Genomic DNA, 25,564 nt, shown 5'->3' with positions numbered 1-25,564 from the left:
TCAAACATAACAAGTTGTTTAACGGTCCATAACACTTTAAAGTAGCCAAATATAACATGTTCATTTCAAACTGAATTTACAAAAACTAAAACTTTTTTTTTTTTGTGGGCAAAGTGTTGAACAACGTGTCTTATTAAATATACAGTAGCTGTAATTGAATTGTTTCTTGTGATCCTACCCATTTTAAAGGGTGTTTCAGATCTTTTTTTTTTTTTTTTCAACTGAAAAAGAATCTAGTATAATTGAAGGAAAGATTCTTTTTTCCTCTTTGAAGGAATGAAATTCCAACTTATCTGTTTTCAGAGTATGAATACAAATTTGTACACAAGTGATTCTAAATGCCACTGGCTTCCCATTTTCAATGCTGCTATTTTTCCAGAGAATGTATCCACATATCAATGACCCTTTCATGTGATCTGGAAATGCCAAAGAATAATACCACAGGGAAAATACTATTTTCATTTGATTTAAACCACTCATTTTTACAACAGAAAGAAAGCATGAAATCCTAAAATCTGAGGATGCCATCCAGAAAATCTATATAGCAGAGAGAGAGAGAGAGAGTGTGTGTGCGTGCACGTGTGTGTGTGTGTGTGTGTGTGTGTATGTGGTGTGGTGTGTGATAAAAGTAATAGAGGACTAATAATTGCTCACACAGATAAATTTCAAACAAAAGCTAAATTAAAATTAATGAATGTCACCGATTAATAAATTGCTCGTTTGGCAGCATTTATTGTGGCACGTTTTTTGCATGTTTGGTCATTTTTCTCTTACTTTTTATTAATTATGCCTACTCGGAATTGATGATCTCCAGGGTACACATCAGAGCATATCAAGCCTGATGCTGAAGTCATGCGGAGGGTCTGTCCACACACAGGATCTGTGCTGAACTCGGAATATTTTCCTGCAGCGAACTTACAGGCACTCCTGACAAGCAAAATGCAGCTGACAGAGGAAATTCCAGGAGCCTGGGTCTCTTCCCCTCCATCACTGCATGAGAAAGGCATTCTTATGCTGATGTGTGAGTACATACTTTTGACTGGGTACTGTTCCCTGCCCTGTGCTGTCTTTCAATCCTTCACCCTTTCCTCTCCCCCAAAGGAGAGTGATATCAGATGTTAACACTTACCTTAACTTTGATAGTGTGCTTTTTCTACAGTTCCTGTGTAGGCAGTGGGGTCAGTTTCTAAATTCAATTATTTGGGTATTGGGGAAAAAAAACCCACAACAGTTATTCTCTAAATTTCTAGCATGCTTTTTTAATTGCTTTTAGAAATATGGCTCAATGTCAGGCAATAAGAGAGACTACTGCAGGGAGTCTTAGCTTTTGACATTTTTAATTACCTCTGCTTTGGTTATTATACAATAGATATTTTCGTCATCTAAATATAATGTAGCTTTGTAAAATCCTTTAAAATATGATTTCAAACCAATGAATGCCATTTTCTATTTGCCTTTAATTTCCTCTCAATAGTAAGTTCATCAGAGTGTAACAATTAATTAACTTAATTAAGCTAACTTAATTATGTTCTTTCATAGGTCAATATGTAGAGCTACTCAGATTAATAGCAGAGCTTGTAAAGTTAATCTTCTTGTATAATGCAAATGATGCCAAGTCATGTATTAAATACCTTCCTGAGTAACAGATGATACAGGACTGAATGTACTTTAAAGAAGGGCAGAGACTGTGAAAAGGTTAAATAAAGAAAAATGTCTAGGATTTGTGGAAGTTTTAAACAGACCTAATTCATTTTTAAAATTAATAATGTTCTTCTAGGAGGAGCATTCATTCCGTAAGGCCATTTACAGCTTAAATATACATAAATAAATTTTGACTTCAAAAGCAGAACTGCATGACAGCATTTTCCAGCCATCTTGCAACCTTTATGTTTTCTTATTAAGAAGATTACATAAAACAGTCATATGAAGAGATCAGATGGAAAATATGAATTCCTAACGACAGCACACTTCCATGCTTACTGTATTTCCCAGTTTGTTTTTCAGAGGGATCACTTCAGTAGTCAAAGGTATTATGTTCACTTCTTTGTTCATTATTAATTCACTTTTAACACTGACTCTAAGTCTTTTTAGGCATGTGGCTTAGCACATTTGTTATGAAATATTAATGGGACCTACAGTAACCATAATAATTACTTGTAGAAGCATAAAAAGTAAAATCAAAGAAATGTCCTGAGTGCCAAATGATCTGAATACATGAATCAACTCTTTTATTTTGATAAATGAGTCTGATGGTTGGAACCCATACCCTAAAAGGAGGAGCTGGATTATGGGCCAAAGCACCAAATTTCAGCCAAGTAACCAAATTTCAGTCTTCTCTACAATAAATCTGACTTAGGTCAGAAGATCTCCTAAATGCATAGCAATTTCTGATCTGTAATCTGTTGCAATTCTTCATTGCCATTCAAAGAAAACAAAGAGGAGGAGTCCAATAAACATTCTGTAAGGTGCTTTGAACGAGAGTGTAAAAGAAAAGGCTCTGAAAGTGTGAAAACCATCATCGCTTAGAGTTTTAAAACTAGAATAAATTACTACCAAATGCACCAGAGGGATCAGTCCTATGTCTACAAGGGCATGGATGACACAGATGACCTAACATATTTTCTTCTCATTCTTAAACTATGCCATGTAGTGTTTGTGGTGTTGCACAAAATGAACACCCTGATTTAAGTGTAGCAGCCGGTTCAGAGTAAAAATCAACCTCTGTTCCAAAATCACAGTCTTTCAACTTCTGATATAAAGGGTGATTATTTATCTATGATACAGAATAAGTAGTGAATTATTGCTTATGATTTCAGAAGACAGTCTGCTAGGTCCACACAGCATGGAAGTTTCCAATGACTTTTCTAAGTGGGAAAGCTCTTCGGAAGTTAAACAAAAAAATTAAGTGTTCAAGAGTAAATATGCAGCTCAACCCACTCTATGTGGGTAACTGTATTTTTTTTCCAATTAACTGTGTCAGGATGACCAACACATTGATAGCAACAACAGTCTGACACAATTCTTCTGTTGAGTTCAAGCTAGCAGCTACACAAAGCAGAGAGAAAATATTACGCCTATGAAGTTTAGAAGAGAATGCACAGCCTTTTCACAAGCACAAGCATAAAAGCTTTGCATTTATACATACAGATAGACACACAAATTTATATTTTCTCTGATATTTTCTTGTGTTCCTTAATAGTGCATATCAACTTTCTGCTTCTTGCCAATGCTTATTCAACGTGACGATTGAGATATTTTCTCAACTGAAAGATGTCAGTAATGGAAAATCAGTTATTTAACAGACTTCTAATTATAGCAGATAGATAAAATATCACATGAGCATTATTACATCCTTTGCCATGGAATTATTTATTATTCAACTTTTTCAGAACATGTTACATCACAGGTTTTTAAAAAGCCAACACCTCAGTGTAATAAAATATCATAAGGATGGATTGCACGCTTTGCTGACGAAGTTTATAGCTTCAGGTTTTAAAAAAACCCTCTTTTTGTATTAACTTGGAAGAGTCAATGGGACTTGTCAGGAAAGGTTTTATCCAGAGATCAAGGAAGGAAGGTAACTCAAGAAACAAAAGGTAGGATCAGCTGCCAATTGTGTTCATAAAAATTAAGAAATGCTCCCTTTGCTTGTATATGAAATAATGCAGATGGCTCCCCTAGATTTTCTAAGAATATTGCAATGATTTTAACACTGAATTCTATAAACCTTTTAAGCTGCTTGTACCATACTTCTGACTAATGGCAGACGACTTAAGTGTGGGACACATCTCCTCCTATAAAACAAAACACTATTCCTCAGCTGTGCATTACTGATGGAAAAAAAAGTCTGTGCTCTCTCCAGATAAACTGCAAGCACTGCATGTCTAATAGTTCAGCAACAGATTAATGGGTACCTATCTATCTTAATCTTTCTTTAGTTGAGAATCACATTTCACACTGCTTTTATAGCTTCAATACAGCACTCCGAAAGCACCACAGATACATAAGTTATTCATGTTCATATGCTACCATCATGCCATTCATATTTTACCCTAAAATGCTCCAGAACATATACATATATGCTTTTTTACAGGGTAAAGTAGGGGGTTGGTTGGTTGGTTAATTCAATTTTTTATCCAAAATAGAGAATGGCATAGCATTTAATCTGTATCTGTACTGCTCTGGCAATGCAGCCATTCAGAAAGAACAGCTCTGTTAGCCTCTAGGGATACACTATTAAAACATGATTAATTGATTTGCCACAGGATCGGCAAAGGAAATTAATACATATAACTCATGTATTTCTATTTTACTTCTAATTAAAGAAGAGGATATGCCTCTTATGAGATTCGGGTTTAAGGAAACTGTCAAAACTAGTCTCTTCTTACTTAGATAACCAACCACAGACACCATCACTCCCTGTGGATCAAAGTGCTGCTTATGAGAAATGCTACAGCCCACCCGCCTTGCTCTTTAGCCACCACATGAAAAAGAGAAAGCAAAACTACTTTAACAAACCTTCACTTTCTTCAACATCACTGTATATTAATCTTAAAAACTACATAAATACATTTACTAAATATCCAGCAACTGCCAGATGCACAATGAAAGTGACCCAGAAAACTGAGTAAGAGTCATAAAATCTAATCCATCAGCCTTTCAATTTTATCAAACACCTACAGTGTTATTCAAGTAAGTGGTTGTGTACATTTAAAACATTTTAACATCTTAACTAATCAACACGTCCAGAGAATTTTCTTTCATCAGTTCATGGTAAAGAATGTGTGATAACAGAGACATAATTTAATGTTTTGACTCAGGGCATACCAAAAATAGCGTGCTTCTGGATTTTGAAAGGGTTGTGGGAACAAAATTCCTGTTTTAAGCATTACTATTAGAGAGAAACTACCAAAACTATGTAATTTAGTATAACATTCTATGAAACACAGTGTTACTCTACAGTTTCCTAAGAAACTGCTAGGAAGGTCTAACAAAATGACACTGAAATTAGGATGGCACACATCTGTCTCCTTTCAAAAGCATCAAATTTTTCTTTCAATTCCAATTTCTCAGTTCCAATTCTTAAAAAAAGGCAATACATATATACAATATTCACTCATCAATCACACAGGAAACTTCCCTATTTTAGGAGAGATACTAATTAAAATCATTCAAGCATTCAAATCTATAAAACGTAAATTTTATTGAAGTTTGCACAGCTTTTGAAAGCATAAAATAAGGTATCTTTCTAACTTCAAACACAGTTTGGTTATTTTTTAACCCAAACTGTTTCTGCATCTGAAATACACTGATGAATACACACACTTTCCTGAGGGATAGCCCATACCATATGACATCATGCTGAGTATATGTAAGCTGGGGGAAGAAGGGGGGAAGATTTGGCATTATGGCGTTTGTCTTCCCGAGTAACCATTCTGTGTGATGGAGCCCGGCTTTCCTGGGGATGGCTGAGCACCTGCATGCCCATGGGAAGTGGTGAATGAATTCCTTGGTTTGCTTTGCTTGTGTGCACGGCTTTTGTGTTACCTGTTAAACTGCATTTATCTCAACTCATGAGTCTCCTCACTTTTACTCTTCTGATTCTCTCCCTGATCCCACCGTGGGGGAAGTGAGTGAGCAGCTGCATGGTGCCTGGTTGCCGGCTGGGGTTAAACCACAACAAACTCAAAATTCAAACATCATTTCTACTAGGAAGAACAACTGGACAAGCAAAAGAAAGCCTCATCTGAGTAATCAATGACATCCCACAAAGATAAAACCAATGACACGTAACTGCGAGTTACATTCAGTACGGCCTATCTAAGTGGAAATATTTTGCAAGCAGGAAAAAAACCTACACTTTATACAAATTAATGTGGCAAATCATGGGATATTCATTACTTTCTCCTACTAGAAGCTGTCTCTCCTTCACATTTGCAAGTCTGAGACTCTTTTTAAACATCACTTTCCACATCCTTCTTAATTCTCCACCACGTTCCTAAAATCTGTAGCTATTAGCCATTTTGCCTTCTTTAAACTTTTCTCCTATCTCTTTTCCATGGCTGCATTTGAACTTTTCCTTAACAACTGCCTTCTCACCAATACTAATGGGTTGAATTCAGATGAGACATAAATTATTATACAAATAATGCATCAGTCAGCAGCTGTAATTAAGCAGACACTGAAAGAATATAAGGGAGTGATGTACCAGGAGACTTCAAATAAAACAAGAAATAAAAAAGGCATTAGTTGAAGTAAATTCTGCAAACACTTTTTTTTTTTACTTGTTATTTAAGGTGTAATGCACAAATATTTGTTTACTGTGCTGACTTACCCATGTGTAACTTAGATGGGTTGTTTCATGGTGGGTTCTGAATTTGGAAATTCAGCATACTGCTGCTCCCCTCTCAAGGTTCCCTGCAAATCCAACCACAAAACTCTTTCTGACTCACCTCTCTGTTTTCACATAAATTGCAGTAAATATGATTGGAGAAAGTCTCGTTCCCTTACAAAACACATATAATACTTTATGACCCCCCCATTCAGTAAAACACCTTCAACATAAACTATTACTGAGATATTTAGTAAAATCCAAAAGGTGTATTTCCATCTTTCAGTTCTCTGGAGTTTCCTTTCCCCCAGTTTAGCGGTATTTATTCCACAAAGGCAAAAAACTGTATATCCATCTTCCTCTCCATCGCCTTTTACTAAATAACCATGTCTCATTCCTCTTTCTGCAGCACTTTTCCTCTATTTTTATTTGTAAATAACATCTCTGCTCTCAATTTTAATTTCTCCAGTAGAGTGAGACAAGCTGGCAAAGCTGAGACTTTAGAGGCAGAACTCATGGCCCTCCATAGCCTAATGTCCCTTTGCTACTCAAGAATATATACAAAAGTAATACTAAAAGTTTCTATTACTCTATCCTTAGGACTGCCTAGACGTGATATCTGACTTTCTATCTTAGAATATATCGTGATACTCCGAAATAAGTGAAGTACCTATTTGGTCTTAATCCAGAAGACACTCTTAAGAATTCTCCTGGCCCTGTACTGCGGAGTTCCCTCTTCTTCAGACAAAGTGTCAAGACTATCAGAGGAAAGGAAAAATTCAAGAAGGTATTTGATAATTATCTAAAGGCTGCACTAAAGAACTAATAAATGGCACTGTATTTTCTATGACTAGTATTTCATACTGTCCTTTACTGGCAATGTTATAGTCAAAAGAAATTTGAGAAAAAAGCAGGAAAGCTGAGTCTTTATATTATCTGGTACCTGGAATATCTTTAATAATAATAACAACAACTAAACTGTTTGAAGAAGCCAAAACTAAGAATGTTAAGGTTACTCCAAATGAAGGACTTCTCTCTCACAGGAATGGTGAATTTAAGGATAATAATGGCTCTCTGAAAGGATGATTGCCACCACAAAATGAAGTTGTGAGTCTGAATTCTGCAGACAACCTCTCCTCCAGCCATGGTGTATGGTGACAAGTACGCATTGCAGGAACATAAAAGAAGTCATTTGCTACATTGTGGAACTATCTTACAAGCCAGCACCTCTTATTATAAAAACAGGGAGCACAGACTTATGATCATACTACATCATTAGCATCTAATACCATTTTTTTGGAAAAGGGCACAAAAAAAGGCACAACATCTACACGGGTCTTTCTTTTGCACAATGGAGCAGTTAGCTGTATTTAAATTTAGTGAAGGATGACAAAAGCTTGACATCTACCTATATAGCTACGTACAGATTCTACTTCTGACTCATTAGTGTCATAAAGCTTAATCTGCCAGAATCTAACAAGACTCCTGTTACTGTCATGGCATGAAAGAAAGGAACAAGGAAAAGTATTTTCGATATCACTGATAATAAGAAATAGTATTAAAAAGGTCGCAGATGGAACGTACCTGGCTTACAGGTACTTTGAATCAAGGTCCTGAGATTTAGCTTGGTCTTGCATGTTGTTGGTGGGAGGGTAAGATTGAGATTTAACTATCAAAAGTCTCTACTATGAGCAAAACAACACTAGGCATGAAAAACAGAGGCAAACGTGTATCCCCCAACAGTTAATCTTGAAAAAGAATAGACACAGAATGTCCTACCTCTTCTGGACGTTTCTGTGCCACCGATACCAGCTCTTCAGAGCTACTTCTTGAGGTGGAGGGTACCACATTACCTGGGGCCTCTGAGACCACCTCATTTGACGGCTCGGAGTCCTGAGGGCAACAGAGACAAATAGACCCCTCAGCAGCGTGTTGGTGGCACGCCAAGAAAATGAGACTTTTCAGAGGAACTGTGCTCTAAGCACAGACAGAGAAATGAAAAATCCTTGAGGTCTAAAACTCCACCCTTTTTACCCTGGGCAACTTTTTTTTACCCCAGAGTCAAAAACATCTGTCATATATTTTCTCTTAAAATAGTAATAATTTCTTCACAAGAGCATTATAAGACTTATTAAGTAGTTATATAGCATTTCAGAATTCCGAAGTTCTGGACAAGCATGCTTGTTTTGCCCATACCTACCCCTCTCCTCAACTGCAAGGAAGGGAATATTACATTTCATCCCCTTATTCAAGACAGAGGTTTCTGCATAACAGCAGGGATCGTGCTAGAACAACCCCACACAAATGTATTTTACCAGTCACTGCAAACCAATACAGCATGCAATCTGGTAGAGTTATAAAATTTAGTAGAATTGGCTGTCTATTAGTAACTTTAATGCTACAGTAAAATAAATAAAATTTCTTAAGTAGTTTACATTCTATTTTTCAAATTAACTTGATTTTGCAATGCAGTATGACTAGATCTGTCAAAACAAAACCCACTTTAATACCTTCACTGCTTCACACAGTGGTTTTGATAACTGCATAGATTGAGATATTTTACTACAGAGGAAAAATCCATTAATCAGTACTATCTTTACTCTGCTCGCTGCAATGCTCATTACAGAAGATATTTTAGATGTCATCACTTAGAAAGCAGAATATGTGCTTTTGATATATCACTTTCTTTCTACAGTCATTAATTGCAAGGAAGTCAAGATTATACTTTGGAAACTGCAAGCTGCAAAGCTCATTATTAAGTTTTTCAACATAACAACCTCTAAAAAGTAAATTAAATTTTCATAACGGTAATATTCAGCATTTGCAGTTTAGCCCAATGTGTGTTTGACTGTTGGAAGGGCAAAAGTGGACACTGTGGTTCAACAACGTTACTGAATCACATGGAGAATCACAGGTAAGACCAGATTCTGTAAAAGAATTAATACATGGAGGGGGTTGCTGGAGGTCAAAAAGTTGGAAGAATCTCTGTGAGCCTGGAGCGGGAATATCTATTTCATACACCTTTTCAGGTGAATCCCTTTAAAATAGCTTCTGAGCTTAAATATTTCAGATAAAGCTTTATATGCTTTTCTCGCTGCACCACCTCTCTCTGACTTAGAGTAAGGATAGTCTGGCCCATTCTGTGGCTTACCACCTTAAGTTTATGGTTTGGTATGAGGAAGACATTTTAGGAAACATCAGCTTTCAGTGAAGACTAAAGAATACCATCAATTAAATTGTTAACAAAGACATCCAACTGCCATTGCAGTGAACTGTTTTATGAGCATAAGCACTGGAACTGCAGAAGAACAGGAAAAAAATGGGATACCTTGCCAGAGCTACCATCCTGAGTATTTCCATGACAGGAATAAGAAAACACTATTTTTCAGCTTTCTCAGTTCCTCAAAAGAATATTAACAACATAGCTAAACACAGTGAACTACAAGAAGAATAATCTCTAGCATTCTAATAATGAAAGTCTGATTTTCCTTTACTGACTGTACAAAAGCCACATGCTCTACATGCCATCAAAATAAACCTTGCATCATGTTCATCTGACAGCTCGCTGTTTTCCCTAGTAGATCTGGACTTGCACAGGCAAACATCCTCTCTCTCAAAGGCTGACTCAGTAAACTATGACAATGAAACTATCTCTTTTTGTTGACCCAGCTAGCCATGAACTGACTTTTGAGTACTGGACAGCAGAGTTTTGTTTCCTCCTTGAGAACTGGGAAGTTAAATCATCACTATGCAGTTTATCAGCTCAATACATTTCCAGAAGCTCTTCTGTGGTACTTACAAAACCAAAAGTAACGACTGCATCTGCTGCAAGAAAATGATGTACTTGCCTGAATTCTTTGGTTCAGTAATTTCCCTCCTTGAATTCTGCCTGTCTTTTGTGCCTAAACAAACTTTTACGATGCTGCTATTATGTGTGGCCAGGTAGTAGTGGCAACCATTATTTGTTATTTACATTTTCTGAAAGTAATAAAAAGCGGTTTTCAAAAATGATCCGAGCAACTGTAATTTGGTAAACATATTTTCCTGTTACATTCCTTTTGCCTCAACAGGACCATGGATTCTTTTCCACCATCAAGTCTCAAATACCTTCGTCCCGAGCAACTTGCCCATCCTTCTCAATAGCTCTCCTAAGAACCAGCTGGCTAACATAATACTTCCATTTTTAGGGAGATGGATGGAAATCAAATTTACTTCATTTTTCAGAAACCAACATGAGAAAATGTGTCTCCCTTTTCAATTAAACTGGTTTTATTGTTTCTATTTGCACTGCTGCCACTTCTTAGGAAAACTGCAAAGAGCCCGAACATATGTAAGAAAGGCAATCAATGTTGTTCTGAACTAGTTCGGCAACACGTGAAGTACAGCTTTCAGAAATAAACATAGTAAGTGGAATGAGATCCTTTCATGTAAGGTTCAATGACAAAAATGTTGCAAGGTGCAAGTGAGAACTTCCATAAAGCTTCTTCTCCGTGTGTTATGAGTACATGGCCAAGTGAGCAACAATTCTCGTAACAAATCCTGGTACTTTTACTTGTACTCAGGCAAATAAAAAAAACTTGAAAAAGTATTAGCATTGTTTAGTTTTGTAAAGGAAAGGCAAAAATCTGTATTGCTGACCTAAAACAATGGTTTTGCTAAGGAGGTGTTAAAAGGAAAAAAGTACCTCAAAAATAATTAAAACTCATTTATTGCCCTTCCTAATTATTATTTACATTCCAATATAGTGGGCTGACTTTGCAAAAAGTCTCTTCCTTCTTTTTTCAAGGCCTTGTATGATGAAAACCATGTCAATGGTACTTCTCATGGATCTGTAAGCCTCAGGGGTAGCAGTATGGACACGACTGTTCATGGACAACTAATTGACAATAAGTAACTTGGTATATGTCTTTTCTGGTGCTTAAGCCCTTCCCGCTTCATTAAAATACTATGTTTTCTAAAAGCTCACATATCTGCATTTTCATGTCAGACAGATCAACAGATACCTTTCTAATGGATATTAATATTTAACTATATCAATTAATAAATTATGGGAGAAAACCACTAATAAGTAGTACTTCCAGTTTCCTGAAAATATAGAAATTATTTATGGAAATATAAGTGCATTATAAACAAATACATTCAGAATGTCTAGTAATTATTTTTTTTTCCTGCAAAATGCAGATTTTAATCAAAGCTCCTCAGAACATGATCCCTCTTGGACTTCAGAAACCTTGAAGAGGAAACATGAAATGTGTAGACATTCTCCTACCTTTATGCAAGACAGCCAGCCCTGCTTTGAACTATGCCTCTTTTCCTATGACCTATATGTTCATGCAGTTTAAGTTACCACAACAGTACTGGCTTGAATCAATCACAGTTCTGCAAAAAATAGTATTTTAATTACATGTTGACATCATTACATAACAAATCAGATATTCCAGTTCTGGGATGGAACTTGCTTGCTAATCTTGACAGCAGATACAAAACTGTAGCTAGTTAAATTCCGAGTCTTGGACCTTCAGCATATTACTATTATCATCATCATCATCATTATTAATTTTAGAATTACTAAAATATAATCCAATAATAATAGTAACAATAGTAGCAATAATAATATTAATAACACTAGAAATAATAACAATAGTAATAATAATAGTAATTGTAATAATGATAATAATTCAGGTCAGCAGAGATCAAAGGAGAGAATGACTGGTAGGAGATGAGAAATCAAAGGTGCTTCAGCTGTAGCACTTCCCTCAAAGCATTCAGTTCTTTTCTCCCTTCATCCCATTTGCCTTATTTGCTATTTGCATCTACTGCAGTAGCAGTACACTGTGCTTCTAGCTTTGTCCTCTTCTGTGCAGAAGTATCACTGATACAGTATGCTGAAAAATCAATAGTGCATACAGAACAGATGTGGATTTCATTTGTCAGCTATGTAAAAGTGATAGATTTTAGAGGAAAACATTTATGTTTTATGCTATGCTGATACTGTGGCTTAATTTGAGGAATTCGCTGTTTTTAATTTTTGTTCTTTAAAAACCAGACCATTACATTTGAGATCAGGACACATATACAGATATGTTTTGTATATGTGTAAGTCTGACACAGACACGTATATACAGACATGTACATTCATAGGGAATGTTTACTGTGAACACTATGGTAACAAAATACTGTACTTGTTTACCAATCCATGTTATCGTCAGCACAAATGTTGACTCACACAGAATCAAACCTCTACACAGCTTCTGATTCTGAAGAAAATGGAGACTGATGTACAGTTGAAAAGTATGCATAACATATTTTACTAGAAAGCGTAAGAAATGTATTTGAGAAAAAGACAATGCAAAAATAGTGTCTTACAATCGTATTTATACAAGCCAAGCATCGACTATCTTTTCTGCTATTGCTACTTTAAAACAAAACAAAACTAAAAAATAATTGAAACAAATCAATGCACAAACGCACAAACCCTTTATAGATGATTTCAAGCTGAAAGGTTTGAATATATTATGTTAACTCTGCATCGGTTTTCATAAATCATCCTTTACCTTGGTCCAGTTGAAAATTACACAAGTCATAAATTAGCTTTAAACAAGTTTTGAATCAGCCTGGAACTAGTTTTCAAATTAAAGAGCCGTCAGGATATTACATGGTACTGTCATTTTATTACCCCAATCAATTCTGTGTGGCCTGAGGTAGAATGAAAATGGATGCTGTCTTCATTTGCAAAGGGTTTATCTCTCACACCAGGCTGTGAAAACATGACTGCAGTAATGAATTGGAAGCCAAAGTTACTAACAAAGACTTCTAACAGTAACAAAGTAGAAATATTTGTCCCCCTTTAGACTTACACAAGGAAAAAAAAGAAAAAGAAAAAAAAAGCCTTTTCTGAAACATGAAGGCAGCTTCTTAAGGCTGAAGGAGTATGGGGAGAAATCAGAGCACATTTTTATTGACGTGCTTGTAGCCTCACAGAGCACCATTGCCAGTGCTGCACAGGCAAAGCCTTCCTGGGTCAGACCCAAGGCACCTCCCCGGCCCAGACCACAGAAGGTGCCCCCAGCTCCCAGCCGCTGCCAGCCGTCCCCTCTCTCTCCCCAGGGGCAGATTTTGAAAGTGTTCACAACATCTTAGCTAGAATTTGGTAAAATCTAGTGAAGATGAGACATCTGTAGCTCTCCCACAGTTCACAGGCAGCCAAACTAAAACCCCAGGAGAAATGTGGAGTTTATCTTAATCTACTTACCTGTGAGATCAATCACATTGCCATTGCAAGGATTTTACCCTGTGTTACTTAATGAGGTAAGAACATGGGCTTTCAACTTTTAACTCACGCTCCACAGTCGTAAAAATTCCCTTCCTTTTTCTATTCTGCCTTTGTCACTCTCCTCACAACGATTTTATTTAACACCTGACAATCTCCTCTCTTCCTCTGCCCTCTCCAAAGATAGGAAATTACAAATGCAACCTTTACTGTACACGTGCTAACCTCCTACACTGCCAGTCGCAGAGGCAAGGCTGTTGTTACGTCCTTGGTTGTTTTTTCTCTCTCTTGAGAAGGGCACGACAACTTCTATGTTTATTCGTTGTTAACACAACAGGGTCTCATTCTCAGCTGACTCTGAAACTACCTCGGTTCAGGTAATAAACCCTAACCTAGCTCTAAAAACTCTGCTTTCTTTTAAAGACAGAAACAAAGAAAAAACATTTATAATCCTCTGTTTTCCAAATATAGAAACTTACTTAATTTGAATGTAATTAGAAAAAATAGAAACTTAATTTGTCTTTAGCCTCCAACTTTTTTCTTCAAACACACTGTGCAATATGAAGGAGCTAATAGTTACTAGAAGTTTCCAATAAATACCCATCTGTTTGTTTATTATCCCTCTATCTTTCAATAAACTATGCTGTCAAAGCAAGCTTGCATCTTTGAAATTTACCTACATTTCCAGGTGTCAAAGGGTGAATTCCCACTCTTACAGTTGTTTTAAAACAAGTATGCTGCTATTGCTAATATTTTACTAAAAGTGTTTGAACAAAGTATGAAAAGAAACAGGGTCATGCGTTCTCTCCAGATGCTTTCTTCAAATGGCAAAAAGAAAAAAAATACATATATTTAAAGCTAGAAAGAGCACTCTCAAAATAATGCTTTTCGTATTTTTCTTCCACCTTTAGCACATGCAAATAGAAACAGCAAACAGGAGAACATTTTACCGCTTGAAGGTATTATCATTCACTGACCTCTGGAACCTGAATTAGTTTCCCCTTTCTAAGTCACATATTTTCTACATTTCCATTACTCGGTGTACTAATCCTATCTCTCTTTGGACTGAATTCACCACCTTTCAAATCAAACTCTCCCAGATTATCGTATTTCCCTTTTACTTTCTCATCATTCATTACTTGCCAACATTCAAAAACTGTTCTTTTAGCTACCCTTTCAATAGCTGCTTTTTCTGACCTTAGAACTCTCTGACCTGTATTCAAAATCCAGTCTTAAAACACTAATTAATAAAACCACATTAGAATACAAAAACTGGAATTACACTTCAGAATTCACCACGCTAATCTCATCTCATATGCATAATGCAAAGGAATCCATCTTTCCTGTTACTGTCATGGGTTAATGCCATTGTCACAGCTACTGCATGGCTCAAACTGTTGGCAAAAATTTCTGTACAAACATGAGCATCATCACCAGGAGTTCTTAGAATTTCTTCAACAAAGGGAAAAAGCCACTATCTATCCTTTTTATTCTAAATCTCCTGCGTCTTGCATAATTTGGCAATTATCTGGTGCACCAGAGCAACAGATTTTATATGAATATCCTTTTGCAGGATATTAATATTCTGGCAAGTCTGCTGTACTATGCTACTATCATGGCATATAAGAGTAACTCAGTATTTTTTCTTTTTGTCCACACCACTTTCTTCCTATATATGGTTCTGCTATTTTTTTCTTATCATTAGATCACAGGCATATACTACAGCCTATAAAGTTATTTTTGTGCTGTTTTTATGTTTTAAGGAGTTTTATAAGTTATTTTACAGAGTTCTAAAATCTCTTTAAGACAATACACATAATTTACTACTGCTGGATCAGGATGTTTCATCTTCCCTGTACCCATTTTGTACAGCTCTGATCTCTCCAATTCTTTCCCCTCCCCCATTTAAAAAACCAAAAAAACCACAATCAAAAGTTGCAAAATAAATTCTCAAACACATCACAAGCATCTACACCCACAGTAAGCATGTAACTGTAATTGTTGATTTCAAAATATTTATGGAATGATACAGGCACCTTACACCTAGTATTTAAAACAAGGTGTTCTAAACAACAAATGCGCAAAGTCACCTGCTATTACTTGTGGAAGGCAGTGCCACAGGTACAAGTGCTCCATTAGTAAGGGTACATTTGGGTTTCTAGTTGTCTTTTTCCTTAAGCAATGTTATTTTCATTCAGAAATGATCAGGGCAGGCCACAGCAATCCATCCATACTGTCTTTCTAAGAGACAGTTTCACTTCATGTGTATTTCTTTTCAAATCATACTTAAATTGCCCCAAACTTTCCGCGCTCTTGGATTGCAGAGGCAGCAACAACTTGGGAGTAAGGTACAGCAGCAAACTTACTTCCACCTCTCAGGGTCAAGCTGCAGATTTGCACAATTTATGGTCAAAGTAGTTTGCTTTACTCCACTTCAGCAGCTTGGGAGAAAGCATACACAAAATTTGCTCACAATACTTGGCTAACACTTAACTTGAACTAGAAGATTGAGCACTTGAGATCTCTGCTCCAAAAAGCAGCTGCTTTATTCTAACAAAAATAGAACGTAGCTCAGAAAAGGCTTTCTTTCAAGTACACAATCTTCAGATATTATGCATCAGCATGCAGAGTGTGTCTGTCAGATGTTGGAACAAAGCTTTAAATTGTACCATCTAACTTAATTCTCAAGACAGGGTCAGCACATTCATAGGGTTGGTTTATTTTTCCCCTTTGAGAAGTCCTTTAAGTAGTATTTATTTAGCTCCTTACATCTTCATCAGCAGTGATTCTTGCTTTTCAACTCCTTGAAATCCACATTTTCCCAACATAATGCAAAACAGAGTAATATTAAAATATGTGATCACCAAAAGCATCACAGAATCTTCAAAGGCTACTTATTAAATCAAGACTGGTTTTCCTCTCTCCTCACTTCCCGATTTTTTTCCAGTAACAAGATGAAATAAAGAAAGGGATTGTACAGTACATAATTTTTTGCAGTCCAAGTTTATTATGCAAGTTTTATAGCTCCTTAAACTTTCCTTGCATGGCACCCACTTATCTGCCTGTGCTTCAGAGGTTTTCTATAAACACTCTACCCTGCTCTGGGGGAAGGCTCTCTGTGTGCCCTCCACATCCTTCTTTCTACCTTGCCATGGCCTTATTTATTAATTCATCCTATTCTCCCCTATAAGGGTTTCTGTTTATTTCTCCAGGTCAGATTTTCTCATTCTTATGAATGCATGTGTGCTCACATTTCCCTTTCTATGCCAAGGGCATTTCTTGCAGTCCTGTTATTTTTCCCCATCTTGATTTTCTCTCTTTCCTTCTCTTCCTCTCCCTCTCTCTCTTCTTAAGAAGTACTATTTTCAACTGATAAAGCAGAAAAAGTAAAATGTTAATTCAAGAATATAGAAATATTTTTAAAGAATGAATCTATCTATAGAAAGGCTTTCTATAAAAATGTTTTTTATATCTTCCTTTTCAGATCGCTGTAACATTTGAATGTGCCAAATGAAAAAAAATCTTGGACATCCTTTAAGAAGCCTCAAACAAATGTTAAGAACACTTATTTTGTGGGTGCCTTTGATTTATTCATTCATGCTAGTCACTAGAGTAATTAAATTCTCTTTAAGTAAAGAAATTTCCATATAACTTCATACTACTAAATAGAGATACATACTCATTAATGTAAAGTAGCTAGCTAAACCACAAGGATATTTTATTCTGTCAAACTGAGCTGCACTGACAATGGGCTGTTTACCTAAAAGGGAATGAAAAGCCCAGTTGACACAGTTTAAGATGTGACATTAATCAGCCATCTTTTGCTGAGCCCACAGGAACTGAAAGGTCACAACTACTGCGGCTGTTTTAAAGCATCCTCAGAAAGGCCTGGAAATTCCTCATTCTTCCCTAATTAAGAACACTGTAAATGATACATGGAATAATGAGGCTAAATGAACTTGAAATGTCAACTTTACTGCCTTGTTTCAGCAGGCATGAATATTTTCCCTGTGCCTTTTTTGTGATTTTTTTTTAAAAAGATTACATCTACCAGACAAAACTCCCTTTTATGTTTCTCATTTGTAGTAGGAAACACACCCCGAGTCATTTACTCTTCAATATAGTTGCTTAATAACATTGTGGTCCGGATTTGTTCAGTTAAAAGTATATGCATACAGTACTTATGCAAACACACAAATGATATGATTTAATACCCTAGCAGTATATATCTGCGTATTATTTTTTAGGCTTTTGACCTTGAGACTACTGGCATTCTAAAAATTCTCTTATCAAACAGGAATGAAGTAACTTTTGTAGTCAATGAAACTAAAACACAAATATGCCTTTGATACAGCAAACATAAGAGGGGTTTTAATAGTCACTTCATGCCAGGAACTATTGTGGTGCGACAGGAAGAGCTGTAAAGAACAAGGCAGTTGGTATTGAGGATCAGCCAGATGTGCTATACGTGTTTCAAAGCTATGACTAGTTCGGTCAGAGAGACAGCACACCCATTAGCAGAATACATCCTCAGCTTTAGCATCCCTTGACAGGAACCCCGTTTGAACACTCTTGAGACCACTCTATAATTTGAAACAGAGTATAGCGATGGGTGGCAGCCCGGTGATTCCTTTAAAAAATGCATTCCCAACCTTAACCAAAATGTTAAGATAAATACACACTAAGACACCTCACATTAAGAGCCAAGAAAATGAGTGTACCAGAATGTAGAACCATTTCACTAATCAATAGGAAATGTTCAAAATAACAGGGCATTTTAAATAGCAGCTTTATTCAGAATTCAGTAGTGTTACCATGGATTATCAAAAGTTCCCTTTGTCCTCCTGAGATTCACTACAATGAAAGCTCTCTGGGGTCAAACAACTCCCCCTTCCTCCCGCCCAGTCCCTCCCAAAAAAAATTAGAAAAAAAGAGAGACAGACACACTTAGTGCCTTACTTTCAGACGATGTTTTGATTGCTGCCCTAAATTAATTGGTGATCACATTCAACCATTATAGGGAAGATCCTGGTTCACTTCTGTCTTCTTCTTCTTTAAGGGGGTTCAAAACTGCATTTCCCAAGGGACTGATTAAGCCATCTTACTATTCTTTAGCTGAAGCAGGTCACTTTGCAAGGAAGAATGAGTCAGTAGGTAAAAAGGTTCATTGTGTATTAACCAGGGTACCTGAGAAAGGGTACAAATTGTCTTCTGAATGTTTTACTATTTTGTAGCAAGGAGCTTTTCACTCTCTGTCTATGCTGTACCCAGAAAGCACATAAACAACAATAGGTCTACAGGTCATTCCAGTGAAAGAATTAATAACAGATTAATAAATCACAGCTCCCAAATGTCAAACCTTTTATACTTTCTCATAATTACCGTTTAAATGCAAGATACTTGAAGCTATCCTTACATGAATACAGACATCTTATAATAACCTTCAAAAAGTTCCTTACCACCAGCAATTAAAAATTTTTGTCTGAAATTTCTCTGCTTTATGCAACACTTTCAACCTAAACAAGCAGTGGAGACATCATGCACTAGATGAAAATGGTTGGACAAACTGCATATTCATTTAATACACAATATAGTGGCAAATATTAATACCTGATATGTATATCCTTATTTATTGTACAGGACTGGTTACACATTTAATATCCATTATGCGAATGACTGTATCAATCTGCTGATGCCCTTCTATTTCCAAAAATAAATGTGATGTGATTAACCCACCCTAAGTACACTTGTGTGTACCTTCCATAAATACCGAGTTATCTTGCTACTTCCTTTCTGACACTTCTTTGGCTATTTATACCACATCTGAAGGATACCATCTGCCCTTCAGTCTTCATGAGATTAGTAGCTTGAAGAAATCTTGATATCTACAGATTCCAAGGTTTTCCACATATGAAATCTTTTGGTACTGTTTGATGCAGCTGAAATACACTTAAGACTTTCCAAACATGCCCAAATGTGTCTCAAGCCACTGAACCAGATAATAATTTTCAACTGTTACCCAAATACATTTACTGAAAAATCTAAGATTAATTTAATTGCTATCAGAATTTAACAATACACTATACATTTTAAAGGTTTTGTGAAAATCTTTTCAAAAGCCATCTTAAAATTCCACGTAATATTTGTGCTTTTTCTTGGTAGAACTGATTGTAATGCTCTTATAGTTATATTCCCACACAAGCTATTTGCTGAGCCAATTTTAAGAAGAGGGAACTTTTCTGCTACAGAATGCTGAAATCCAAGCGATGAGACACTCCTTTCACAGAAAGTGCCTGACACAGCACAAATCGGCAATGCCCAGCTGTCTTCTGCAAAATGTGATTAAATGTGGCTGGCACTAAGAGAATCTCTATTTGAGAATGGTGACAAAACCTCAGCACCCCTATCTAAGATGACAACGAAAAGCAAATCTTGACTCTGCTAAAATTCATTACTTGCTTAGCCCATCACAAAGCGGCCCTTTCTTTGTTTCTTCCCCTGTCTCCTTTCTCTCTCCTGGTTCAATATGAATACATTTTGCTCAGGCAGCGTTAGTAATTTATACTGATGAGTGACACATTACTTAAAGTGACATATATGGTTGCATTTCTTTGGAAGACTATAATAAAACCAACCTTGAGAGCAAACACAAGCAGGTAATTAGGCAACTATGATGTCTTTAGATCTCATTCAGAGACTAACAATTAAAGATCAAATTATTTTTCTGTCATACAGAATATGATTACAGGTGATGTGCTAAGATTATTTGCAGGGTAATAAAGTTGGACTAGCGAGGTATTAAGATATATAATTCTTTAATTACATACCTCCTAGTTCTATATAAAACATAAGGCTAGAAATACATTTCTGGGTTAAGAAGTTTATTTCAGGAATTTGGTAGCAATAGAACACTACTCTGCAAAATTAGAGTGGAACGGGATGCCATCAGACTCCAGATATACCTTTGCACCTCTCAGGATTCCCCGTAAAGCACATAGTTATTGCTGTTTTCAGTTGGCTCCTCAATTCTTCATGAATATTCAACTAGAAAAGGTTATGCACAATGGAAATGTTTTTTACTCCTGTCCTCCTGGCACCTTGTATCATCTAAACCAAGAATTTAATGAAGGCTCAGAAGCTTAAAAAATTCAAAAGTCAGTTACAAGCTTTTCATGCACACTTATTTTCAGATGCTTTCAAAACCAACATGTGTTCTACTAATTAGGTAAATAACAATCAAAATTTCCGGTAGGGCTGTTAACAGAAAGTAGTAATGGTCAATTAGAAGTTATCGGTAAATTTGTTTATGGCTCCACTGTCAGCATGAAGCCCCTAATTATCAATACTCAAAAGACTCATTATTTTAGGAACTCTAGAAGTAGGAAGACAACTGTATTGATGAAATAGATCTGAATGTGTACCACTGGTGTGAGCTATGATGCTTTGGCAGCTACAATTTGGTGACTTTCAGACACATATATCTTCCTTTGGGGACATCACTTAAAAAGCAACATAAAAAAGAGAAAACAGGTTAAAACTGCTATCTGCATGCCTTCTACAATTCTATACAGCATCTTCAATATGCAAAATTCACTGTCACAACACTGCTCAATATTGTAAATATCTAGAAACTGATTTTCAAAAGGGAAAGCCTCCAGTTCTTTAAGGCGCAGGCACTCCCCCTGTCCTTCCTAGACTCTACTTCTCTTTCAGCCTTCTCACATTCTTTGAGTGGGCACAGCCGTACACCAAAGCAGAGGTATAAAATCTTCCTGTTGCAGGGTGCGGCTTAGGGCTGAAAAAGTGCTCTCGGTTTTTATTCTCTCACGCTGTGCTAGCATAAAACCACATTTGGTAGCTTTACTTCAAACACGATGCTAGCTGCTATTTGGAATTTTCCAATTGCAGATAGGTCCCAGACGAGATTCCTTGCCGCTTAGCACTACAGTAGCGGACAACGTAGGCTGTAAATTCATTTTGTCATGGTTTAGGAAGTGTAACTCGCGATTCACTAGAAGAGCTATTTCCCAGATAAACCGTAATTGTAAGCAGATTTTGTTAGAAGCATAACCTAAAGAAGGTACAGAGTAGCAGTGGCATTTCTAACAGCTGCCCATGAAGAGATTTTGCTCCCTTAACCACTGCCGTAGAGTAGGCAATAGTTACTCTATCTAAACTAAACCACACCTAAACTACAGGTTTAGTCATTTAAATATTAGATTGTGTATATTCAGATTAAATGCATTAAAAATGTATATTCAACACACTGTGTTCATGATTTAATTGTTTTTAAGTCTAGTACTTTAATAATGAGGTACCTCTTAAGTGTTTCACTGGAAATTAGACCTGGGTGTGTATTTTAACCAAAGTGATAATTAATGACCAGGCTTTTCCCTAATTTCAGCCATCCTTGTTTGTTTTTACTTCAGCAACACATTTTTAGTTATAAAAAAGCAAAACTGGTGAGACAACTTATTAAAAGCAGGAATACCTCAGTATTAATATGATTCACGAGACACTCACAAAGCCTCTTGAAAAAATAATTTGCTTCATTTTTTTGTATGGGGTTTGTGTAGCAAGGTTTTGGCAGTGGTGGGCTGCTACAGAGTTGGCTTCTGTAAGATGATGCCAGAAACGTCCCCCATGCCCAACGGAGCCAATGCCAGCTGACTCCAAGATGGACCCACTTCTGGTCAAGGCCGAGCCCGTCAGCAGCGATGGTAGCGCCTCTGTGACAGTGTATTTAAGAAGGGGAAAGTTACTGTGCAAGAGCAATTGCAGCCCAAGGGAGAAGTGAGAATACATGAGAGCAACAGCTCTGCAGACACCAAGGCCAGAGAAGGAGGGAGAGGAGGTGCTCTGGGCGCTGGGGCAGAGATTCCCCTGGTGAAACACCTGGAGAGGCAGGCTGTGGCCCTGCAGCCCATGGAGGTCCATGGTGCAGCCGGTGGGTGCCCAAAGGAGGTGGTGACCTCTGGGCAGCCCATGCTGGAGCAGCTCCTGGCAGGACCTGCGGCCCCGTGGGGAAGAGGAGCCCAGGCTGGAGCCGGTTTGCTGGCCGCATTTGTGAGCCTATGGGGTACCCACGCTGGAGCAGTCTGTGCCTGAAGGACAGCACCGTGTGGGAGGGACCCCACGCTGGAGCAGAGGAAGAGTGTGAGGAGCCCTTCCTGTGAGGAGGAAGGAGCGGCAGAGACAGCGTGTGATGGACTGACTGCAACCCACGTTGCCCTGCTCCACCTGGGGGGAGGAGGCAGAGAAAATCAGGTGTGAAGCAAAACCTGGGAAGAAGGAAGGGGTGGGTGGGTTGGGGGCAGGGGGAAAGGGGTTGTTTTAAAATTTGGTTTTACTTCTCATTATCCTACTCCAATCTGATTGGTAAAAAATTAAATTATTTTTTCCCTGAGTTGAGTCTCTTTTGCCCACGATGGTAACTGCTGAGTGCTCTCCCTGTCCTCACCCTGACCACAAGCCTTTCAATCATATTTTCTCTCCCCCATCCAGCTGAGAAGGGGAGTGCAGAGCAGCTTTGGTGGGCAACTGGTAGTATAAGGTGTGTCTGTCAAATGACATCAGAATGAAACACTCTTTTCGGCAGCATTCAGAACACTTTTTCCCTCCTGCTTTTGTCAGAAAATATTCAGCATTACGGAAGGCATTAAATGATGCTACTGCTCTCCCATTAAGAAAAAGAATTTATAACAGTGCAAAATTTCAGCTTTGGAAAAAATTCTTCATTGCTGGGCTGCTTACGACAATGAGTGAATGAAGTTAAGAAGCAAGGGATTTCATCAGTATCCTGGATAAAAAAAATACAGGGAAGAAAACTGATCTTGCAAACCAGACAATTTTTGGACCAAGTACCATTAAAATGGGGCTTTTCTGACAAAAATACTCATTTAAAAATGCTGTGCATAGTTTAAATCTTGATTTTCTAAGAATATACCACTGGGAAAACAGACTCTTATCAGGTTTATTGTAACTGCTGTTTTTTGACAAAGTTTAACACAAGAAAGAAACTAATTGGTACTTTATTTGAATCCAGTTTTGCATTTGGAACAACAATACCTCATTTAGAAAAAGATCTCTGTGTTGCAATCTCTTTAAACTTCTGTCTGGCATTAGTTGTACTATCATCTGTTTAACCAGTCAAAAAGACTTGTTCAGATGATGTTACGTGAAAGACAATGCTGTACTGTGTTGTCCATTTTTTATTATACCTTTTTGATAGAGTTAAGCTGCACCTAAGAAGAAGTACGAGCACTAGAAGTCCATGAAGAGGATCTGGCAGTCAGTCAGTAGTACCATGGGGTACTGGAACTGGTAGTATTGATTTTGATATGAAGAAGAATTAAAATATTTTAAATAAGCATCCGTTACAGAAACATTTTACAGTGCTTAAACTTTTTTTTCCCCCCCCTTCATTAAAACCCAAGCTTCCCACCTACACTATGGGAATCTTCTTCTGCCAACTAAGTGTATCTGATTATTTGGATTAATTTGGGGATTTAATACCAACTAACTTTATGCTGAGCTTATCCAGTATTCATAAATCAAATCCCATCTTAAGTTAATTTCAAGGCTGATTATTTTTGGAACGTTTTATGGTATAAATTATTCATTACATAGATGTATTATACCTGTTTGCCAGAAAATAACAGAGGCTGTGCCAACTCATTTTTTTAAATAAGATACCTGGGGAACAAATATTTAAACACAGCTGGCAATATTCCAACCAACTGATAAGAATTACTGTACACCGCAATTTCATGCTTTTTTTTTTTTTTTTTTTTACCATCTCAACAGTTAAATTATTTTCTGGACCAAGGTTTGGCATTACTGAACTTTTTAAAACAGTGTAGGAGTGATGTAAAGACTTGTGTTAAATATTCACACAGATCTGGATAATTTTCTCTTGTTCAATTTTAAAGAAATCATTATAGTGCCAATGTTTGACTGCTCCTCACAAACCTAGGAAGAAAACAATGACTTCAAAATAAACACATATTTTCCAACTGCTATATAAAAAACATTTTTTGTAATGTCACGCAAGAAACAAAAGTCCTAATCTGATTTATGTAGCATAATTTAACTTTCAACCAACTTTAAAATATACAAATACACACAAAAATGTTTAATTCTATTGTTCTTGATGACTATATGACAAAATAGATCATAATATTCATACCTAGTAAAAGTGGAGATTCTACCTTTAGAAATGCATTCAGTCAATTACATTATATAGTTTGTTATTCTGTAAGTGACCTTGAAATACTCCTAAGCTCTGGCTGAAAAATGTTGCATAAAAATTGAACTAACTTTCTATTCTAGTATGTTCTGCTTGTATCGGCAAGCAGATTTGTTAGCAGTATTCTTTTCTAATTTTTCAGCTGCAATGCTGTTTGCCATGGTGGCAGTACCTTTGCTTGTATGTTGGGTCCTCCAAAGAAGGTGCTCTGATGCAACACTCTGATGGAAACTGACTAAATCAGGCTCACAGTTTCTTTGCAGTTGCAGTCACCCTTTGTCAGAATATGCAACTGGAAAAAGTCTAAATTAATACAAAATACCTTTAAGTATGTTTTGGTTTATTTTTTTTGCAAGATGTATTTTAAATGTAACTACTTAAAATCACATTGTATTGAATAATAGAATGTATATAACACATATTCAAGACATAACTAAGCACGCAGATATACTACCACCTTGTGCCACCCTCATATTATATTTAAACAGTGTTTTCTTTTATATATATATATATATATAATGTTAAAGATATTGGCTACTATTGAAAATGTTTTGTTCCAAATGTTGAGTAAATGCCCAGATAAAGCTTGTCCATGCAACGCTGATTCAATCATCTTCTGTGTGTACTCAGGCAAGGAGAATCCCACCCAAACTATAACCCTCACTAATCTAAACTAGCTGTCTCGGATCCCTCTTACAGTCAGTGGACAGGAAAA

At 36.8% G+C, this 25,564-nt stretch overlaps 1 protein-coding gene across 1 annotated transcript in view; it reads right to left on the bottom strand.

Moving 5' to 3' along the window:
• The window catches only part of PHF14 (PHD finger protein 14), a 173,923-nt gene that overhangs the window by 32,188 nt on the left and 116,171 nt on the right, over positions 1 to 25,564 (bottom strand). Inside the window, exon 18 of the mRNA XM_055706704.1 lies at positions 8,111 to 8,224. Within this exon, the coding sequence (XP_055562679.1) occupies positions 8,111 to 8,224 (114 nt within the window). The remainder of the gene's footprint in view (positions 1 to 8,110; positions 8,225 to 25,564) is intronic.

The sequence above is a fragment of the Falco cherrug genome, chromosome 4 (assembly GCF_023634085.1).
Source record: "Falco cherrug isolate bFalChe1 chromosome 4, bFalChe1.pri, whole genome shotgun sequence".
Classification (NCBI taxonomy): Eukaryota; Metazoa; Chordata; class Aves; order Falconiformes; family Falconidae; genus Falco; species Falco cherrug.
The sequence above is the reverse complement of the archived record's forward strand: the minus strand, read 5'-3'. Positions and strand labels throughout refer to the sequence as shown.